The 20,051-nt window shown below is 39.3% G+C and overlaps 1 protein-coding gene across 1 annotated transcript in view; it reads left to right on the top strand.

The window, feature by feature from the left end:
- LOC134195431 (dedicator of cytokinesis protein 2-like) overlaps positions 1–20,051 on the top strand; it is a 43,122-nt gene that overhangs the window by 7,286 nt on the left and 15,785 nt on the right. The window contains exons 8-33 of the mRNA XM_062664453.1: positions 4,287–4,374; positions 4,437–4,472; positions 4,531–4,676; positions 4,735–4,816; positions 8,613–8,673; positions 11,647–11,709; positions 11,765–11,837; positions 11,901–11,980; positions 12,044–12,169; positions 12,237–12,536; positions 12,605–12,699; positions 14,491–14,656; positions 14,710–14,807; positions 14,867–14,947; positions 15,011–15,117; positions 15,185–15,325; positions 15,407–15,515; positions 15,569–15,639; positions 15,696–15,817; positions 17,954–18,078; positions 18,133–18,234; positions 18,358–18,456; positions 18,515–18,609; positions 18,673–18,751; positions 18,811–18,911; positions 18,969–19,099. Of these exons, the coding sequence (XP_062520437.1) occupies positions 4,287–4,374; positions 4,437–4,472; positions 4,531–4,676; positions 4,735–4,816; positions 8,613–8,673; positions 11,647–11,709; positions 11,765–11,837; positions 11,901–11,980; positions 12,044–12,169; positions 12,237–12,536; positions 12,605–12,699; positions 14,491–14,656; positions 14,710–14,807; positions 14,867–14,947; positions 15,011–15,117; positions 15,185–15,325; positions 15,407–15,515; positions 15,569–15,639; positions 15,696–15,817; positions 17,954–18,078; positions 18,133–18,234; positions 18,358–18,456; positions 18,515–18,609; positions 18,673–18,751; positions 18,811–18,911; positions 18,969–19,099 (2,777 nt within the window). The remainder of the gene's footprint in view (positions 1–4,286; positions 4,375–4,436; positions 4,473–4,530; positions 4,677–4,734; positions 4,817–8,612; positions 8,674–11,646; positions 11,710–11,764; positions 11,838–11,900; positions 11,981–12,043; positions 12,170–12,236; positions 12,537–12,604; positions 12,700–14,490; positions 14,657–14,709; positions 14,808–14,866; positions 14,948–15,010; positions 15,118–15,184; positions 15,326–15,406; positions 15,516–15,568; positions 15,640–15,695; positions 15,818–17,953; positions 18,079–18,132; positions 18,235–18,357; positions 18,457–18,514; positions 18,610–18,672; positions 18,752–18,810; positions 18,912–18,968; positions 19,100–20,051) is intronic.

The raw sequence follows: 20,051 nt of genomic DNA, 5'->3' as shown, positions 1-20,051 counted from the left end.
GACCATGAGCTCTAAAATGAAGTGTTTAGTGTGTCTCTAGGATTTTGCTGTCAAAATGTATTCAGGATTGACTGAGGGAGAATTCAGCGTGGACGAACTTTAGTTAGTACGAGCTCCAATGCCCGGGTAATAGTTTAAATCACACAAATTATTGATTTGCAGACACTGTTTGCTATTAATGACAGACAGACAGAACAGACAGACAGACAGACAGGTCGCCTTTATAGGTAGAGATTATAGTAGAAAGTATCTAAAAATGCGTTTGATGGTTGGAGAGCCAGAGGGGGTGTAGCCAGGTCACGTACAGTTTGTATAGAGAGATCTTTGTAGATTTCCAAACTCTCTGCTGTATATAGTTGGTTATCATCCCTGTGCAAGAAAGTTCCAATCACATCACAAACCAATTACACTAACTTATGCCCTTGTCAGCGTAACCCGAGCCAAACCACGTGGAGGTCAGGGCATATACTGGCTCTGTCTCTGTCGCTGTTCAAACGTTGCCGTCTCGCTACTTCGTCTTCTTCTAAACGTCTCCGTTTTTGACTGGCTGCAGCTGCGGATGAAAAAATTTTCTTCCGTCTCTTTAGAGGCATTGTAAAAACAACGAAAATGTTGTGTATACACTTGCAATCGTATAGTACTCCCGGATATTGCACAGCTAGTAGACTGTAATGTTTTGGGCAGTAGACTGTAATGTTTTGTCAGTAACGGTAAAAGCACTTACCGTTTAGTTCAAATTAGACACTGGCTAAGTGCATTGACATCTGTGACGTCTTGATAACGTAATTATAAGATAGGTCCCGGATGTGCTGAATTAATTTCAAATCTTGCTCTTTGCGCTTTTTTCGACAGTTCTGTTGAACGTCGTCTCTTCGAAGACGTTGCTGGCATTTCAGGGAACAGGTGCATTAAACACGGCAACTCTTCAACGGTCGTAGACTGGCAAACGACTGTGGGCACATTTTTTCAAAACCCGGATATCAGCAAAAATATCTTCCGTTTCCCAGCGTTGCCCGCAATAAACAACACGATTGGCGCCTACCGTCCGACGTCAGGAACGGGCAGTCTAAATTCGGTGGAGATACGATGCGTCGTTCCAGAGATATTCGCACGCGAGCGGAAGCGAGTGTGATCGGCGGGAAATCGCGTCGTCGTGGGAGAAGTCGGGAAGACGACCACAATTTCACTTTTGACTTGAATGAATTCAGCGTGCGCAAGCCAAATTTGGCTGAGATCTGACTTGCCGTTTTTGAGAAATGCTCCAACATATGAACAGACAGACAGACAGACACCTCTCCTTTATATATATAGATTGTGGCTTTAACTACTGTACTACAATACTGGCAACACACTGCTACAACAACCATATACTAAAACTGTGTCAAGTAGAAAGCATGTTGACTATGTCGGTTCAAAACGACTTAGTGAATGAGCTTGAGACTAGCCTCACTCTGCATAATGTCTTTTATGTCCAATTTGAGCGGACAATGTGGTTTTGATCTTGTCCTTCGAACACACAATTGTCGATCTTTGAGCAAGACTTAGTCTGCATCTAATCATAGACATTGGTTGTGCATAAGATGTATTTTGATTGTATAAATTAATGTTCGCTACTAGTGTATGCTTGAAAAATGTAATAGCTTCTTTGCCTATTTGTCCAATGGAAGAAAACACCAGTGGAGTGAAGCTTTTCTCATCTGTATTTCTTAACCCTTTCATTGTTTGCACGTTTTTTCTTGTCTGTGGTTCCTGTATACTTGTTGGAGGTTGCTATGTCAATGTGCATTCACGTCTTTGTCAAATTCCACATGCAGATCGCCTAGTTGTTTTCATCAGAATTTGCAGTACGCCACTGAAGACTTTTTCCGGAAAGGGGATGATGATGAGGCTCTACAGCTGCATCTGAGCAGCTTTTAGAGAGCAATTTGGCTGTGTTGTCTTTACCTTGTTGTGTCGTTGGAAAACCGCCTAAAAGGCAAATCATGCGTAATCAATTCCAAAGGTTCCTGCAAGGGCAGTGCAATGGGAGGTCTTTCAATGGCCGTCTATATCTCAGACACATAGCATCTCAAAAATTGGCTTTGGGAAAATGGAAATCATGTTGCTGAATAGCTAGTAAGACATACACAACCAACTAGATTCTTTCTCCATTGTCAGCTCTATAGATCTCCTAATGGACAGTGGTTTTTCAATTTTTTTGTTCTGCTTGTTTTTCCATTTTAAGACCCTCTTATTTTTGTCTGATAGAGTCACTGTTAATTGAATAAGATGGCTCTTGGGCCACTATCAAAGTTGTTAGAGGAGCAGATATTTGAATTGAAGCATGAAATTGCTAATCAGCTGTTTGGATAGGATTGATAACGTTCAGACCACTAAGTTGACATAGCAGTGCCAATAGTTTCCTTATATCGTTGCTGAATGCTACTTGATCAGTCAGAGCAGGAAGAAAGTGTTGACAAATAGGTGTTTCAATTGGAGCCATAAGATGAAATACCTTGAGCAGTGCAGAGCAAATAGGTTCATTTACCAATTATTATTACACATGATAACAACTGTCGACAAATACAGAGCTGGGTAGCTTACAATAAACTAATCAGCCCACAACCTTCTCTAAAAACAGAGGTTTTAGTTATTAGCATTATGATATCGTAGCTGTCAGATATAAAGTAGCTAGCAATTGAGTTAAAAACATTTTTACGTTTGGACTGCTACCAGAGATAGCATCTAGTTATCTAGTATTGAAAAAATAGTCTAGCCAAGTGCAAAGTGCTGGGCAGTACTGCATTCTGTATGGTCACCAACAAATGTTCAGCATCTTTGCATTTGGATATCAATCTAATGATATGAGAGTGTCTGTTCTTATTTTACCAATTGCAACAAATATCAATTTATTATCGACTAGCAGAGGGCCTAGCTTTGCCCTTGCTAATAGAGCAGGATTCACATTTAATTAACACAATTCCCTTGTGGTTGATTTGCCTGTTCTGTACCGTCTAGCAAATTTACACGAATGTGTTACTCCGTATATGCTACGTCACATAGAACCCAGATATAGTCAAAATATCTTGCTTATTTTGACATCCCCAGTAAGAAGCGACTCGCTTCGTGCGTACTATCCGAGGTCACAAACAGGCATTTCAAATTTGGTACAGATCCAGTGTGTGCCGTTCTAGAGAAATGAGCGCAAGTGATGTTGAGTTCGATGGGCAAGAAATTGCACTACCACAAAAGAACTCTGGAAGACACGACGCCTTCATTGTCGACTCTTGATCAATTCGTCATGCACTCACAGTTTGTCATGCAAACTTTGAACAACAATCCTTGGTATTACGGTTGGGTTTGTGAACTTCAAAAGGGGCCCTTTTAAATCGTCAAGTCGTGCAATCGAAATGTGCATTTACATTGTGGTGTGGAATGTAGTCTTTATGCACGGTTTCCTGGCGATTGGCCCGGTAGTTTTGGCATGATTGATGTTACAGACAGACGGGCAGACAGACAGATCAGACTTTTATATATGTAGAGATGATGATGATGACGATGACGAGACGGTGCTAACAATGATGATGAGGCGAATATTTGAATTTCTGTTTCTTTATGCTACAAGGTGAAAGCAGCAATCACTTTACAGAATAAGGGATTAATATTGTACAATTAAACTTTAAACAATAATAGTATTCCTTAAATTGTGATTGCATAAATTTGTATTTCAGGGTAGGTTTACTGGACAAAATTTAGAAGACAGTTTATTTCATTGAGGTGTACTACATGTGACACATACTTATCAATCACGGAAAAAGATTAAGGATTTGTGGATTGAATTCACAGAATAAGTCATGATCTGAAGACTACTGTCAAGATTGTCTTGTAGTAATTGAAACAACGTGACCAGTAGCTTCCAACTTTGTGCAGTATTATAGCAGAATACCTGGATCTTTTCGGAGTTAGACTGTTGTGATATTAGGAATTTGTACAGTTTGCATAGATAGTTATTATAGGTAGCTTCAATTCAAGCATAACAGACTTGAAAGATTCAATATTATATTTGATTCAGGTGGTCTGTCACAGAGCCATGTAAACTTGAAAGTTACAAGCTTGTTGCTTCAATCACTACAGGTACAATCTTGACAGCAGTCAGTCATCACCGCTGTTGTTGTCGTTGTCGTCGTCGTCGTCGTTTTTGACGACCTTGACAATATGTAATCATCATTATTACTGTCTTTATATCATTTTTTGTTTTATTGTGGTGTTTAGCATGCACATATGTACTTAATGATTTTTGTGTGCAGGAAGCTTGAGTTGGATTTGGTTCCTCGTAACAGTGAAGGTGAAGTGATAAATCCTGATACAACAAGCATTCATCATTTGTACAATGTGGTATGGACTTCATGCACAGACATTGTTTGGATGAAGAATATTAAACTTGTTGGATTCTGTAGCATATTAAAAGCCAAAGGGAAGTTGCCTCTGCTGGGGTATCTGCTGCTTTTAACACTCTTGGTGTGTTTCATTGCTTGAGAGGTTTGCCTTTAGCATAAATCTGGAACTATGATTGTTCGGAAGCGGGAAAGTCATTTGAACCACTTATACATTGACTTCAAATGCATTGTATGCCATATTGGAGATGAGGCTGACCTCTACTTTTCTGTGTATGATCCAGCTAAGCAAGCTTTTTTGAGGTTGATTGTTTATAGAAATTTGTTGAACCACGTAGCTGACATTGCTGATTGTGACTAGTGAGCGGTATGTGATACGCATTGCCAGACAAGGACTAGTGGTTGATCCCACTATGCTGCATGCCACGAATGCTGTGTTTGAGGTAAGTTCTGTGTACATCAATCATTTAATGATTGTAGAAATGTCACCTTAAGGCACATGAAGCCAAATCGATTTTGATACAGGAGCTTATGGATTTGTGTACTAGCAACATTATTCTAGTCAGGGCTTGAAGGTGGCATGGCGTGAACGACAAGAGGGCAGCTGTGATTTCTAAAATTGATCTTACAAATTCATAGTAGATAATTAATAGTATCACAAGATAACTTACCAGTTGCAAGGGTATTGTTCAGCAGGTCATAACATATTCATGAAGTAACATTTCAATTTGGGTAGCCGTGGTTTGCCAACGATTCAACATGGCCAATGGTACAAAATTTAAAAAGCTAATGGCAGAAACAGTATAAGATTCAGTACTGTGGTGAACAATTAATTGTAATTGTTATTTTGGCAGTATCTTATCACATACCCTAGAAATTGATGACTGAATCTTGTATTTGAAAAAAGGTCATATTTTGCTGTTGACATTGGGATAGAGATGTTTATGTTGGTGTCAATGACAAATGCCAGTACACAATTTGTAGCAGTTATAACCAACTGCTGAATTTTGCTTAATCTAGTTGGCTGATGTTTGACATTTGGCTGTAATTTTGCTTTAATAAATCTGAAGCCACATTTAGAATATGCAACGCTCAAGCATCACATTGCATCATTTTGCATCATTTTGTGTTGCAGTGGCGCATGTCGTGTCACACATGTTGTACCATTCACAACATGGTTACAGCTGTTATTGATGTTGCTGCATGTATTCTTGAACTGACCACTTATGCTAAGAGTTTCTACTGGCAGAACTCATTTGGAACCCCAGCTTACTTGAAATCCATTTGCACGCATTCTCCCTTGCACACACATTCTTGTACACCTTGCAGCTGATCATATACAGGCAAGGACAGCTCCCTACATAATCTAGGAACCACTCAATGTCGACTATAGTGCCAAAATCAGTAACCAGTGTCCACGGAAGCAACATGTACATCTACTTGGCTGTGATTGGTCGAAATCCAAATGATACTTTTATTGTGACATGTTCAGCCACCAGTTTGATGCTCTAATAGAACTCGATTCTATTAGAATGTGTTACGATCGTGTTCCCTTATGTCTCGTTGCATTGACCCATTTATAATTTACGATTGATCAGTTCTATTTGGATGTGTCATGACCATATTCCCTTGCTTCATGTTGCATTGACCCATTTACAATTTGAATTAGTACGATGTGACCAGACGTGATGGGAGCAGACACGATTCGATGCGTCGCTCAAGCATTCGCATATGCTAAATGTAGCCTAAGTCATGACATCTTTATTTGTTGGTCTAAATCATCAAGATGCCTGATGGGTTTGTCAGCAAGTTTACTCAATTGGCTAGCTGCATGGTCTGCATGGGGCTCACGCAAGTTTGTTCGGTATTGATAACATTACTGTGAACTGAAGAAGTTGATTTTGGATTGGCTTCCAATGCCATCTTTAGCCTAAGGTGATGTTGTCATTTCTGTAAAGACATTGCAACCTAAATGTTGTTGCTAAGTTGACTGTAACTGTAGTTCGAAGTATCTATACATTACAGTGTAGTACAAGTGTGTGCTTGTAAACACATACTGTATGTAGAACTGGAGTACCAAACCTTTACGTTAAAGCAGTCTGGGATTTCAAGGATAACTTGTGGTACACTTCTTTCTCTTCCAGACATTTCTGGGATGCGGGCAGCGGGAGGTTTGAGTGTAGCAGCTTTGGTCTTAGCATGCCTTATTCTTGGGCCTACCCATATGTGATTTTGTAATAGCACAAGTTCGGACAGTAACATTTTGGGCATGTTACCAAACGACATGTCACATTCGAACAACTTAATTGGAAAACTTGACAATAGCTATTTACAGTAGGAAATGTGTTTGCATGATGATTGAAGTGGTCTCAACTGTCAATTAGATTTTTGAGCATTATTTGTAGACGTAATATTAAAAGCAGTGGAGTTGGTTACTTTCCTGAAGTAGTTTGCAGATTATGGGTTATGATAATCTCTGCATAGGCATGTAGCGTGGTATGCTACAGTGAAATTTGATTAGGTGGCAACATTTATGTCTGGTTGATGCTGACACTGACGCTGATGCTGATGCTGATGCTGGTGCTGAAATAAAAATGAATCCTACTCCAGCATCAGCGTCAGCATCAACATCAAAGGATGTCGCCTCTGTCGATTCGATCTCTTTGAAGCTCAGCTGAGTGTCAGCATCATATTGTGAACCAGGCTTACCTGTTTCTGCAGCATTTTTTCTGTTGATTTCAAGACAATAGTAACTGCTGGGTTTAAATTTGTTATGTTTTGTAAGCAGTGATCAGATGTGAGACAAGTGGTTAAATGTTGCTGTAACCAATTGCATTGAAGCTTAATTGGCGTATACTTATTTATGATTACAGGAAGGTATGTTACCCTGATTTGTATAGATGATCATTGCTCTTGGGTATGGTACAGCAAGTTTATGTAGTGTTGGTTTGATTACTGTAATTAAGCTACGAGCGTAAAAGAAGGACACCACAATGACTGGTGGACTGCTTTGTGAGAAGCTCACTCTAAACGGGCTGAGTTGACTTTTGGTCTGTCTGTCTGTCTGGATGTCGTTATCTATCTATGTATGTTTGTAAGCGTGTGTCACGCTCGGGGATTTGTTGAGCCAATCAGCAGTCGTTTTGGGATGCCAAAAGTAGGTGACTTAACACTAGCTGTCAGCGTGAATTACTCTTGTGAATTTGTTGAGCCAATCAGCAGTCCTTTGGGACACCAAAATAGGTAACGTAACTATCCCGCGCATTATGACAGAAAAGCCGAGGTGTCATTTATCCATTATATAAGGTCAAACCATCATCAAACTGAGAAGCACAGAGAAGTTTAGGTAATAGTTGTACGCGTCTGTTAATTTTTTTACAGATGAATTGCAAAACAAACGAATTCATCATTCTTTAAGAAGCCAATTGAAGGTTGACATCTCACAGGACCCTAGCTAGATACACTGTTGCATGCTCACGACCTACATGCATCAGCTGTGATATTCAAGAGAGCAATATGTTTTATAGGTGTAACTGATGATGAACGATTGACGTCGTCTTGCAAGAAAATAAGATTTGTAGGAAACGTTGATGCTGCTTTCTGGATCCGGTTGCTGCATGTCACTTAGCTAACTTATTTCACAGTATTTCCCATGCAGTTAGAAGACGTACATTGATTTCTAGCTACCATGAATTACCGGAGCAAAAGATGATAGAAACGGCTTAACAAAAGCAGGATAATCGTGTCCGCTACATGCAGTATTGAGAACTAACGTGGAACAAGCTCGCTCTGTGCAAGAGCTAGGCAGCTGTCACGCATGTGCATGTGCTGAATTCGAAAGAGACATTGGTGATATTTAATCATATTAACGAACCCTGTGTTTTCAAAGAATTATACATTCTAGCAACAAGCTAATGATTAATTAATGATAATGACAATAAATAGAAAAAAATTAATAAAATTTACATTGATATTTACATTGATATTCACAATAAATACACACACACACGTGCGCGCGCGCTCTTAGCTCTGAAGTGAGTAGAACACAGCTTCATTTACTAGTAGGATCTTATCTTCTTAGATTCTTAGAGAGTGCACAACTGTTGCAGTTTTTGTAGGTAGAGAATTAGTTGATTGGCATAATACTATATAAGCAATATGCTTGCCTTTAGTTCATGTTGCAAAATTTTTGATGTTATATTGTGTCTGATTTACTTGTATAAACATATGTATGTTTAGGATCTGAGTCAGCAAGACTTGTCAAGAGATCTCTATCTCGTCTGTCATATCATAAGAGTTGGTGAGTGGGTTGATGCATGGACTTGCATGCTGAAGTGTCTACAAGAATTAGATGCACAAGTTAATTTTAGGAAGGTGTTTTGTATGTGGGATTAGCTAAGAAGAGTTCATTCACTAAGTACTTTTACTGACTAGGTGAAGGGTTTAGCTTTAATGTCACCTCATTGTAATTTTGAACTGCTGATGGATGTCGTCACTAAAGGGCACAATCACGACATCATCAGACTGTTCATGAGTCATCTTGAACTTAATCTTATAGAATGCAGGAGTGTTGGTGTAGGTCTGCGATTACGCAGCTTACAGCAAGGTAATTCATGATTACTGATGGAACAGCTTGCATGGGATAGAGGTGACTTGACAAAAACTGGAACATTGTAGTGACCCTGTTTTGACGTGTAGTGCTGTAAAAAGACGGGAACAGGTAGGAAACTATAACGCTCTTACATCTGTCATAACCGTAACCCTAACTCGCTCACTAGCTCTGCTTTGAAATTTCCCTCAACAATTCGACTGAAATGATCTACGCTTACTCTGAAATGTGGTCCGATTTCCTCCCTATTAGCCTCAAACGCAGAATCCACTCTCTTAATCACGCTTGATCGAATGGAAATCTAAACAGACTTCTTTCTCCGTTTCCGGCTCGTTTATAACAAACTTTACAAGTCAACGGCATTACTAATTACTCTCGTAGCTTGATGAACCTTAGATATCTCAAATCGGTGTTAGGAAACTTCAGATTGACTAGAAGAGACACAAACTAAGAGAACATGGCAAAGCGGAAGTTGATGAAGTGTTTCCTCGGAGTTCCAGACCTACACGCATGAGAAGTCAGAATGAATGCCTCTAGCATTTTCCTCTCATCGCTACGAAACTACCTTTACGCAGTTGCTTTGGCTGGCGACTAGGGTACCGTTGAACTTCTAGAAAACAAGGCTATTTTTAAAAGCAACCTGTTTTTGAGTGCAAGTTCTCCTTTAACTGAAGGCATCATCAGTGAATCACATGCATGGTGTCTTTTGTGAACACTCAGTCTCTGTAAAGCAGCATTCGTGTCCATGTCTACATGAAATATTACTACCGTATTACTATTTTGTGTAACAACACAATGAGGACTTTTCTGTGAATAGTTGTTACTAGTTTGGTAACAAGCTATGAATGATGCTCAAGTCAAGTCTTCATGATGTATGATAAAGATACAGGAATTTTCTACAGTGTTTCTAGTATTTGAACAGACTTCAGAATGGTTTCAATCAGTGTGGTAATTGTAGTGGCAAGGAATATAGTATTTGCTAGTCAGTATCTAACCAGCACAGTATGTTTTGGGACCACACAAATTACTTTGTTTTTTAGTGACAGGCATCTTTAGCAGCATTTTTCTCTCATTTTAAGAGAACACGGAATTGCTTTGATTTGTTAGCAATTGTTGAATGCTAGGTAAGTACCAGTACCCACGTACGTATGGATGCTATACCAGGCCACCTATACTTTTGTAAGCCAAAGCTAGTTTGTTCTTTATGGAAATCTGCGGCACATCAATTGTAGTTTAGTGTGAGGAAATCTTAAAGGTGCAGAGTCACTGTCGGATATGCACACTTTAGCTGATCTCAAGTGAGGTAGCTTTGCGTCATAGCTATTGTACATAACATATGTTCAAGTGTCCTGGCAAGAAAATCAGTTTTGATCGCCAGTAAGCTTTTCAAATGTTGCTCATATGTTGCACATGCACAAAGGTCACTAGACGAAACTACTGCAAAACTGGCTATTTAGGAGTCGATTGACAGGCACGGCAGCAGTGTAAGCTTTAAACAATACTAATTTTTGGTGCTCATTGTAAACTGAGTGCACTTGGTTACTCAGAGAGAAAGACGTAACTATGGCAGATGCTACATATGGGAACGTGACATGTGCTTTTTGATCACGTGCAGAGCGTAAGTAACTCCGATCTGGCTCAAAGTGCGAGGGTGCTTGTCGAATTTTACCGAAACTGCAGTGTAGCAACCTCAGTTTGAGGTTTTAGAAGAAAAATTCCAAGAACTACATCTAAAAAGTCTAAGATTTAGCTACCAGAGTTGCAGTCTAATGCAACCTCATACTGCAATGTCTTGATTGTTCCAATTCAGGAGACTTCAGTCAGCTTTGCCTTTAGTGCAAATTAGAGCGTGACCCTGCACCTTTAACGTTACTAGTCAATGTGGATGTGGATTATTAGCTAGGTTAGTTACACTTCTTGTTTTATAAACATATTGAATATGATACTGGGAGTACCTTATGCCCTTCAGTACAACAACATTTTAGGTACAGTACAACGGCCAAAGCACAATTTCTCACATCCTGTACATGTTGACGTCACAACTTGGAACTATAAAGTTTTAATTAGACTTTCTACAGCGGTATTTATCACTTAATTGCAAGAGCTAAACTGCCGGAAGCTTCACAGTAACGTACAGTTAGCAGAAACCATAGCAAGATCAGGATTTTGCCTCAAATTGTATAACGCGCGTTAGGTCTCGTGGTTCCAGTTCATTGCTGCGTGGCTAATTTGCAAAACGGTCTTGTTCTAGGTGATTGGACACGATCTGTCTCACCAAACATAGGTATTCTCAAACATCTAGTGTCATGCGACAAGCTCCAAATGCCAAAAATTGGTTTGCAAAAGGGTGCACGGACGGCATTTTCTGAAGCCTTTTTTGCAGTTGGCCCACAGACTAATATCTCAGTCACTTGGCATTGTAATGAATATACTGAACATGCACCAGATTCAATTTACTAATTTGGCATTTTATCTACTTTGATGGTGTAGCTATGTCTGTCTGTTTTGGTATTTAAGACCCAGTCTAATTGCCAATGTTCTGTGCTAGTAAGGTGTTGTTTCATAAATTGGTATAGAAAAGAAAATTATAGAAAAGAGATGTTGTGAATTTGGCTTTTTGCTGTATCATTTAAAAATTTTTGATTTGTCTTGATGTATATCTAGGTCGGATGCAATCAGAAGACAGGAGAGGACCCAACCATTATCGAAGACCATATGGTGTTGCAGGTAATTTGTTCTGAGTACAGTATATGGTGATGTAAATTGATTATCTTTTACTCAGTGTATCCTCTCAAGGATGTATTTCAAATGCCACACAACAGTACAGACATGATGGATGTTTCTATGCCAATCATGTGAGTAGAGGTTGAGCATTTAGTTTGTTATTTGTACATTCTTAAATTGAGATATGGCTATAGAACTGTTGGCAGCAGCGATGGAGATTTTGTGAAACTTCACGACTATGCTATTTCCAGAACTGGTCGTCCTTCAGACAAGGGTATATGAATTACATTGGTAGGATGTCTTCTACATTGTTGGAAACAATGTTTCAATGTTGTAGGACTACAAGTTTCTTTGCGGACACTGCGCGGAGACATTGAAAAGCTAAAGCGAGAGAATCCAACATTATTTGGCAAGACTTCTTCTTTTTGTCATCGATTGGGATTCAGCGATGCCATCATGCCAGGTTGATAGGAAACATACGTACCCATCTTAGTTATTAGTAAATTAGCCATGATTTGTGTGGACAACAGGAGAATTGAGGAATGATTTGTATGTGACATTATTGGAGGGAGAGTTTGAACGAGGAAATAAGAAGTCACACAAAAACATTGAAGTTTCATTCAAAGTTGTTTCAAAAAGTGGCCAGGTTATAAGTGACTGTATCTATCTCGGAACTGGCACAAAGGCCGTCTCAGAGTACAGATCACTCATATTGAGACACAACAACCATCCAGTGTGGAATGAGACTGTCAAAGTGTGTTTGCCTTTTGAAATGTTTCATGAGTGTCACTTGCGGTTTTGTTTTCGACATTGTTCGACTCGCACTGAAGGTTATTTGGTTTTAATGTAAACAGTGGTAGGTGCATTGTTTTATGTGTGTTTGGTTGTGCGTGAGTAGGCAGAGAAGACAGACAGCATTTTGCATTTGTTCGTCTTCAAGGTGCTGATGGAACAACTCTGAAAGATGATAAACATGAACTATTTGTATACAAGGTACATATTAGCCGTCTTTATTGCATAATGTAATGTTAGTCTGGAAACCAATAGTTTAGAGAGAGACAGGCTCACAGCAGCTTGTGACACATCTGGTGTATTTACGATGAAGTTGTGATAGTTGTTAATTGTAGCTGCACCGAATAATATGTCAGATGCTAAAATGCTAAAAGGAAAAAGACATGAACAGCATAGATGTTTATTAATGTGAGCAGCATTCAAAGCCTTAGCATTTGTCGACATTTGTATGTTTATGACGTTTGACTGTACAACGTACCATTACTAGAGCACCATATGGCTAGCAGATACTGCAAGTGTTGTGCTTTGTTTGCAATTAATGCATTATATTCTTGATGTTTGAACACAGAAAAATGAACAGAGTGCATGTATGTTTGCAAATGCACGTGAATCATGTCATCTTACTTGTAATCAGTTACAATTGAAAAGCTTTTGAATACAATGAGCAGAACAAATTACTGTGCTTAGTGTGATACTAGATGATGTAAAGATAGGATCAACTAGTGTATTGATTGATCAACAGTTGGATACGTTTTGTATTTCACATGTTACTACTATCAATAACAACCTGTTTCAGACAGGAAACTACTGTCTTATCCAATCCTGATGATGTTGTCTACAGTACTAACTGCTAATCTTTTTAAGATCAATTGATTACTAAACTGATCCATCATGTTCCCGAACTCCGCCTCTAAACACTCACACCCACACATCACCGCATCTGTAAATTTATATTGCCAGGTATTTGCTGGTGTAAAGTAGTGTACTGATTGTATTCTCATGTATAGTTTTCAAATGTTCAAGACTGTTGGCGTTCAAACCTGTATTGTCTCTAGAACCAAGGAATGCAATAGAAGTCCTGTTGATAGAACATGTTGTTAGTGATGTCTTATCCTCTGCTGTGACTCAGTGTTGGTGTATCTCTTTGTTGGATAAAGTAATTTTTGTAACTGCATCATATAAGATTCTGGTGTCAAGTAATCTTTGTAGAGAAGGCAAGTTTTTGTTTGGTGTCAGATCTGTAGATGCTCAGAATAAACAAAGCAGCAGGCTAGAATCGATTGCCGTATCTGTTTTAGACTATGTTGCATTGTAGTTGAATTTTTACTCGTAGGAGTCATGACAGGTATCTACTTAAATTAGTGACTGGTGTTGTTCCCAGATGGACTGTCAAGTTTATGACTGTGGATTCTTTTGTAGGAGCTGAATTTGTGTAAAGGATAGTGACAATTAAGCTGAGTTTAGTAACGACTGTTGGTGAATCATGGATATGGAGAAACCATTGTAATATCTAAGAAATTACATGTTTTCATAACTCCCTTATTTACAAATTGAATTATGAAAGTCTCTGAAATAGCACTGTGACGCCAGGTTGGTGTCACTTTTTCAATAAGCAACACTTGCTTTTCTTGGAGAATTTTGATGAAACAACAAAACACTGAGGAAGCACAGAATCAGCTATGCATGCAATGAGGAAATGTTTATTGAGATCGTGAACAGGGTGGATTAGAGATTAATTTGATGTTGTTTTACTGGGATAGTACTAGTGCTCAATTGGGATGCTAGTGGGAAGTAGGAATGGCGTAAATCGCTGTATTCTCTTAAAGATATGATAGCTGAAAAAAGAGCAACGTAACTTGTCAAACTCTATCTATACTAACCAGATTTAATGATTATATAACTTGTAATGGATTATAATTGGTACCAGTGTGAAAATTGTGAATAAGTAATACAGGAAGATATAATACAATGTAATCAAATTTTGTTCATTAGGCACAGCTGAAGCCTGATGTGCCAGATGTTTATATGGGATTGCCATGTGGACCAACTGAAGCATTGTTTAACATGCGACCACCAACAGTGGCAGGTGTAGTCAGAAGTGAACGAGAACGATGTGTGATTAGCACATTAATTTGCTCTACAAAGCTCACTCAGAATGGTAGGTACAAGGTGGCTGCGAAGTATCTCTATGTGGCTGTACTCTGTGTGTAGCTGCATTGTTGTCATTATTAAAGTGGCGAGGACAAGAGGACAGATTGAAAGACATTCTTACCACTCTTTTCACAGTAAGGGGCGATGAGATTGTTCGAGTAAGACAGTTACTTGCGTATTATAGGTATCTCAGGTTATGTGTGTGCACTGTGACCAGTTTCTTCAAGACACATTTGATGCCTTGTTTGCTATCTTGGATTACAGCACCTCATACTCACAGTCTGTTTTTGATGCTCTGGTAAGCTATAGAATGTGTTGTATTTTTTCTTAAAGTATTGATATCTTTCCTTTCTTTATTTAGGCTTACATTCTGGAACTACTGATGGATCCTCGATCAAAGTATCAACACTTTCAGTCAGTTTTAGATGCCTACATACAATCACACTTTGCAAACACAAAGTCATATGAGTTAGTCATTAGCATGTTTTCAGTTGGAAGAAAATGGGACTGTTTTTTGATATACCTTCTTTTGTAGACGGTTGCTGTCTTGCTTAAGTTACTATTTGGAAAATATTGCGAACCCAAGCACTGAGTTTCGTACAAAGCTTAGTCGTGCTGTGTCTGCAATTGAGCATATATTTAAATTTATCATCAAATCTAGATCTCTTTATGCGAGGTAAGACAGAAATAGCATAAGATAAGAGATAAAGAGACAATTACACATTTTAATGTAATTGTTTTTTGTTTCTACTGGAAGAGTTAACAGAAACAGGAACTTTTCTTATTTTCGGGAAAGTATGGACAGAGTTTTTCGAGGAATGAGTCACATGATTACATCTCAGATGGAGCACCTTGAGCTAGTACAGGTTGGCAATAACTGTTATGTTTCACTGTAAGTATTCATTGATATAGTTGATAGAGAATGGCTTTTGAACGGTTTCCATTGCTCTCTGAGGGTTTGCTGACACAATTTGATCTTTCAGAAGTGGCGTATGTCAATGTATACTTTTATTTGATAGTTAGAAGTATTTATTGTTTTATTGTAGTACATTTGCAAGAGACTTTATTGCTGCGGGGGCACAAGCTAGGCAACCGAAGGCTTCTGTGGCAAGAGCACGTAATCAGTGTATGTTGTCTACAGTCAAGAGCAAACTCTTCAAGTCTCCAGGTGAACAGTGCTTTTGATCAGTGTGTAGTTGTGATGCCTTGATTAGTAGATGGTGGTATCAGAGTGTTATTGGAAGCTGCATGTACTTTATGTAAGTGACAGGTATTGACAGGTCAATGAAGTTCCTACAAATATATTTGCTGTCGAAAAGGGTTGAAAGCACTTTGTTTGGCACATTTATCAGTTTGAACTTTTACGTGAAACATCAGATCGTGAACTTTGAGAGCAATGCAAGTGCAATTACGGGTTGCTGCTATGGTTCACTCCATAAACTGTAGTTCGATACAGTTTTTAGAATGAGGATGTGAAGAAGTATATCTGCAACATAGAGTTGCTTCTTGATTGTGATGACTGTTTTGTGAGATTAGACTAAGGGGCCGTCCATAATTATTGAATGGTTTTTAATTCCAAACATCTTTTGAAAGTTGGTGGGTGGGTCAACAGGCTGTTTGAATTACAAATCATTTGAACATCGCACATGCGCAGATTTCACATGTCAGTAAGGATTGACAGCATGCGAGATTACACATGAGTGATTGAATTCTGTGGCAGCAAGATGCTGGTCTTTGTACTCGTAGCAACTTCTTCAGTTGGGCACAAGGGCAATGACAAATACTCAAAGGACAGGATGGCTAGAGACGACAGGATGGCTAGAGACGACGCGATAGCTAAGAACGTTGGAGTCCAACTAGAAATGCACAATGCCTGCAAGAAGTTGGATAGGACCGGTTATTTCTGGCAATGTGATGATGATGAACTGGAACCAAAATGATCGTGCTCACATGGTGACGGGTCTAGTATGATTGTTTCGGTATCCCGTGCGGATGTAGATGAAGAGAAGAAATTAGCTAGTGGGTTTGCTCCAAAAACAGCATTCTTGAATGCAGTTGGGATTGATTTCTGTCAACTGCTGATGGAAGATATTGTTATTACATCAGTCGACGCCGTCAGTGCATGAGACAATGGATGGAAAATTGCTTGACAACTATGGACAGCTCTTTGTATTAGGTAGGCGTGGGTGGGTAAGAAGAAATTCTAACGTTTGGATACAAAAATCATTCGATAATTACGGATGGCCCCTAAGAACTACTGTATGTATTGAAGGATAATGAAACATTATTAGAATTACTGTGTACCAACTTAAGAAACTGATATATGATACAACAGGCTATGAGACAGAAGCCATGACCATGTGTGATAAACTTGGGCTGCGGAGACAATAAATGTAGCATTTCAACTACACAGTGATAATTTTGTGTGATCTTTTGCTGCAAAGTGTTGTGCCTGTTTTGAATACAGCTGGTTTTTGGTGACAAATGTGTTTATGTGTTTGTTTCTTATACCATATAAAGGATCATTCAAAAGTATCGCTAATTTCGCAAGCGTACAAAGCGCATGCTTTTCTGCAGCCCCTCCCCTCTTCAAAGTGCACGCAATACTGTTGATGCACTATTCAATAGCTTAACCATGGTTCCATCTATTAGAGGGTTGACGTGTGGTCTTCAACACTTCTGCATTGATATAGTTCTTCCATTCCATTTGACCTGCTCAAATGATGTCACCTCGAGGATTCCGGTTCTTCAAATGCAGAAAGACAAAAACATCGAGAAAGTTGTGGTAGAGACTGCTGGGCTTTTATGGACAGCTGATGTTATTCTAGAGTAGGTTGCTGCGGTCGTACATACATGTTTCCCAATCCCGTACATGGTGAATAGCACGGGTACAATGCATAATGCAATCCGAGCCATGGAAAACAGAAATTAATTTAGCACGGCCCATTTGCTACCGATCAACATTTCATAAATCTTACAGAGGCCATAACCCCTCTTCCCTAGCGTGCACTTTGTAAGCTCATGAAAATGTCGATGATTTGAACGACCCCTACTTACTAATTAGTTTGTCACATGTAAATGGATGTATTTTCCAGTTTTGGCAGATGTATTTCTGTCTCTATACTGTTGTTACTGTTATGTTTTTGCATAGAGAAGTACTAACAAATGATTTCTTATATCAAATTAACCAGAACAGAACTGGATACCACTTTGCAAACTGGCCCCATTAGTTTCATGTTTTAAATTTGTTTTATGACTGCAACTTGTTTATAGTTATTTTATCTATAACATATGTCATGCTTAGAATCACGAGCTGTGTTGCTGCCATGCATACTCCACAGCTTAAGCCAGCAGCTTCAGCGTCATGAGCAAGAAGAAGGATGTGTTGAGGTTTTGGTCGAGGTCCTTAGTGTTCTACAGGAAAACAATGTGTGTAACAGTAATTGTGGTCTGCATTTGTGATGTAAACATGGTTTATTGTAGGGAATATCTAATCATGACATTTCTATGGTGATTCGTAATATGTTTTATCTTGTACTGACTATCATTCGAGCCACTGATAAGCAGGCACCTCCATCTCACACGGTAAAATCTAATGTGTGTGTGTGTGTGTGTGTGTGTGTGTGTGTGTGTGTGTGTGTGTGTGTGTGTGTGTGTGTGTGTGTGTGCATGCGCGTGCACACTGACCTGCACTGTTTACTGCAATAGGGTCAATACATTGTGTCACTGATCGCCATGTTGAAAGTGATGAAAGAAGAACATTACTCTGAACTGCTGATGTCGTTTTCTGAACGTTCAAGATTGTTGGTGTGTGATGGTAGTTGCATACTAGGAGTTATGGTAGTTGAGAATTATTTTTTGGCAGGGCTTTCTGATAGAGTTGTTTGGAGTATTTGAAGATTTGATTTGCAGCAATGTGTATGCAAAGAACTGGATGATTATGTACATGGTTCAGAACAAGTACACTACTCTTTGTTCTTATTTGTTGTTAGCAATGTGCATTGTGGTTTTGTTTGTATTCAGCATTCTAGTCCAAGCCACGACGTACTTTACACAAGCATTGTGTGATCGATTTTTGAAAGGGCAGCAGTTTGAGCAACAGGTTTATTTTGTTCTCAAATCGTTTGAGTTATATTATTGACACCTCTTTAATGTTGTTAGGTGTGGATTGCATTTTTTCAACTTGCTGTAACATTTATAACTCAGTGGTCACTCCAACTAGAAAACTTTTCTGAGGCCAAGCGAACAAAGATTTTAGACAAGTAGGATGTAGTGGTTCAGTGAGGTTGTGTTAGTATTAACATGGCTTGTATTGTAAGGTATGGTGATATTCGAACAGTTATGGCTTTCCAAGTTTTGTCAATGTGGCAAGCACTAGATGACTTTCAAGTCAAATTTGTACCGTTTCTGATTGGACCATTTGTGTCCATGACTCTTGTTCCCCAATCTGGTGAGTCATAATTGTTGTCATTTATTGAAGGAGGTTAATTTTTTTACAAATTCTCCTCCTGGTCACACTGATAGACACCAGTGGGCTTACTTGGGGGAGACAGCTTCTGGTTACCAAGGCTGATCTCTGCTTAGGACCACCCAACGCCAGGACCACCCAATGCCAGGCACACAGGACAGCAACCTGCTCCTGTTCCTGACAGCCTGAAAGAACACACTGCCGCGTAGCAGCTACCACCATAGCTATTAAGAGCCTTGTTCCCAGGAGCCCGTACACTGATGACCTGCCACTTGCTCTGTGGCCCCAGTGGGGATCTCTCCCATATATTGTACCAGCTGAGTACCTCGTTCTTTTTGTCCGGGCAAATTAATTAAGTTATTAACACAAATTTCCATGTATACAGAGAAAACACAAAATTCTGGATAACCTATTCACGTTACGTGTGATTAAATTGGGTGTGAATCGGAGAATTTGTAACTCCATATATGTCATCGAGTGATGTCCTATCTTGCAGCTATTTTCACAGTCCCATTTTACGTTGTCATTTCAAAGATGTTGCTGCCGCTGCAGGGAACAGGTGTAGCTACCATGGCAGCTATTTGATGCACATACATGGGCAAGCGGAGTTAATAGCATTTTAAGACCAGGATAGACTTGAAAATATCTTGCTCTTATTGTTGTTGCCGATAATAAACAACACACTCCTCTTCATGCTAACCATCCGAGGTGAGGAATGGGATGTTAAATTTGGTGGAGATTTGATGTGCCATTGTAGAGAAATTTGCGCACGAGTGGAGGCGGGTTTGATCAGCAAGAAATCACATTGTCCCAAGAGAACTCTGAATGACGATGACACCTTCACTGTCCACCTTGATCAAATCGGCGTGCACGACGTCACATAGGTGATGCTGCAGTGAACAGCCTTACAATGACATCACGAACTATAGAGGAA

Source organism: Corticium candelabrum, chromosome 20, assembly GCF_963422355.1.
Source record: "Corticium candelabrum chromosome 20, ooCorCand1.1, whole genome shotgun sequence".
NCBI classification, from domain to species: Eukaryota; Metazoa; Porifera; class Homoscleromorpha; order Homosclerophorida; family Plakinidae; genus Corticium; species Corticium candelabrum.
Note: the sequence above shows the minus strand (reverse complement) of the source record. Positions and strands in the feature narration are given on the sequence as shown.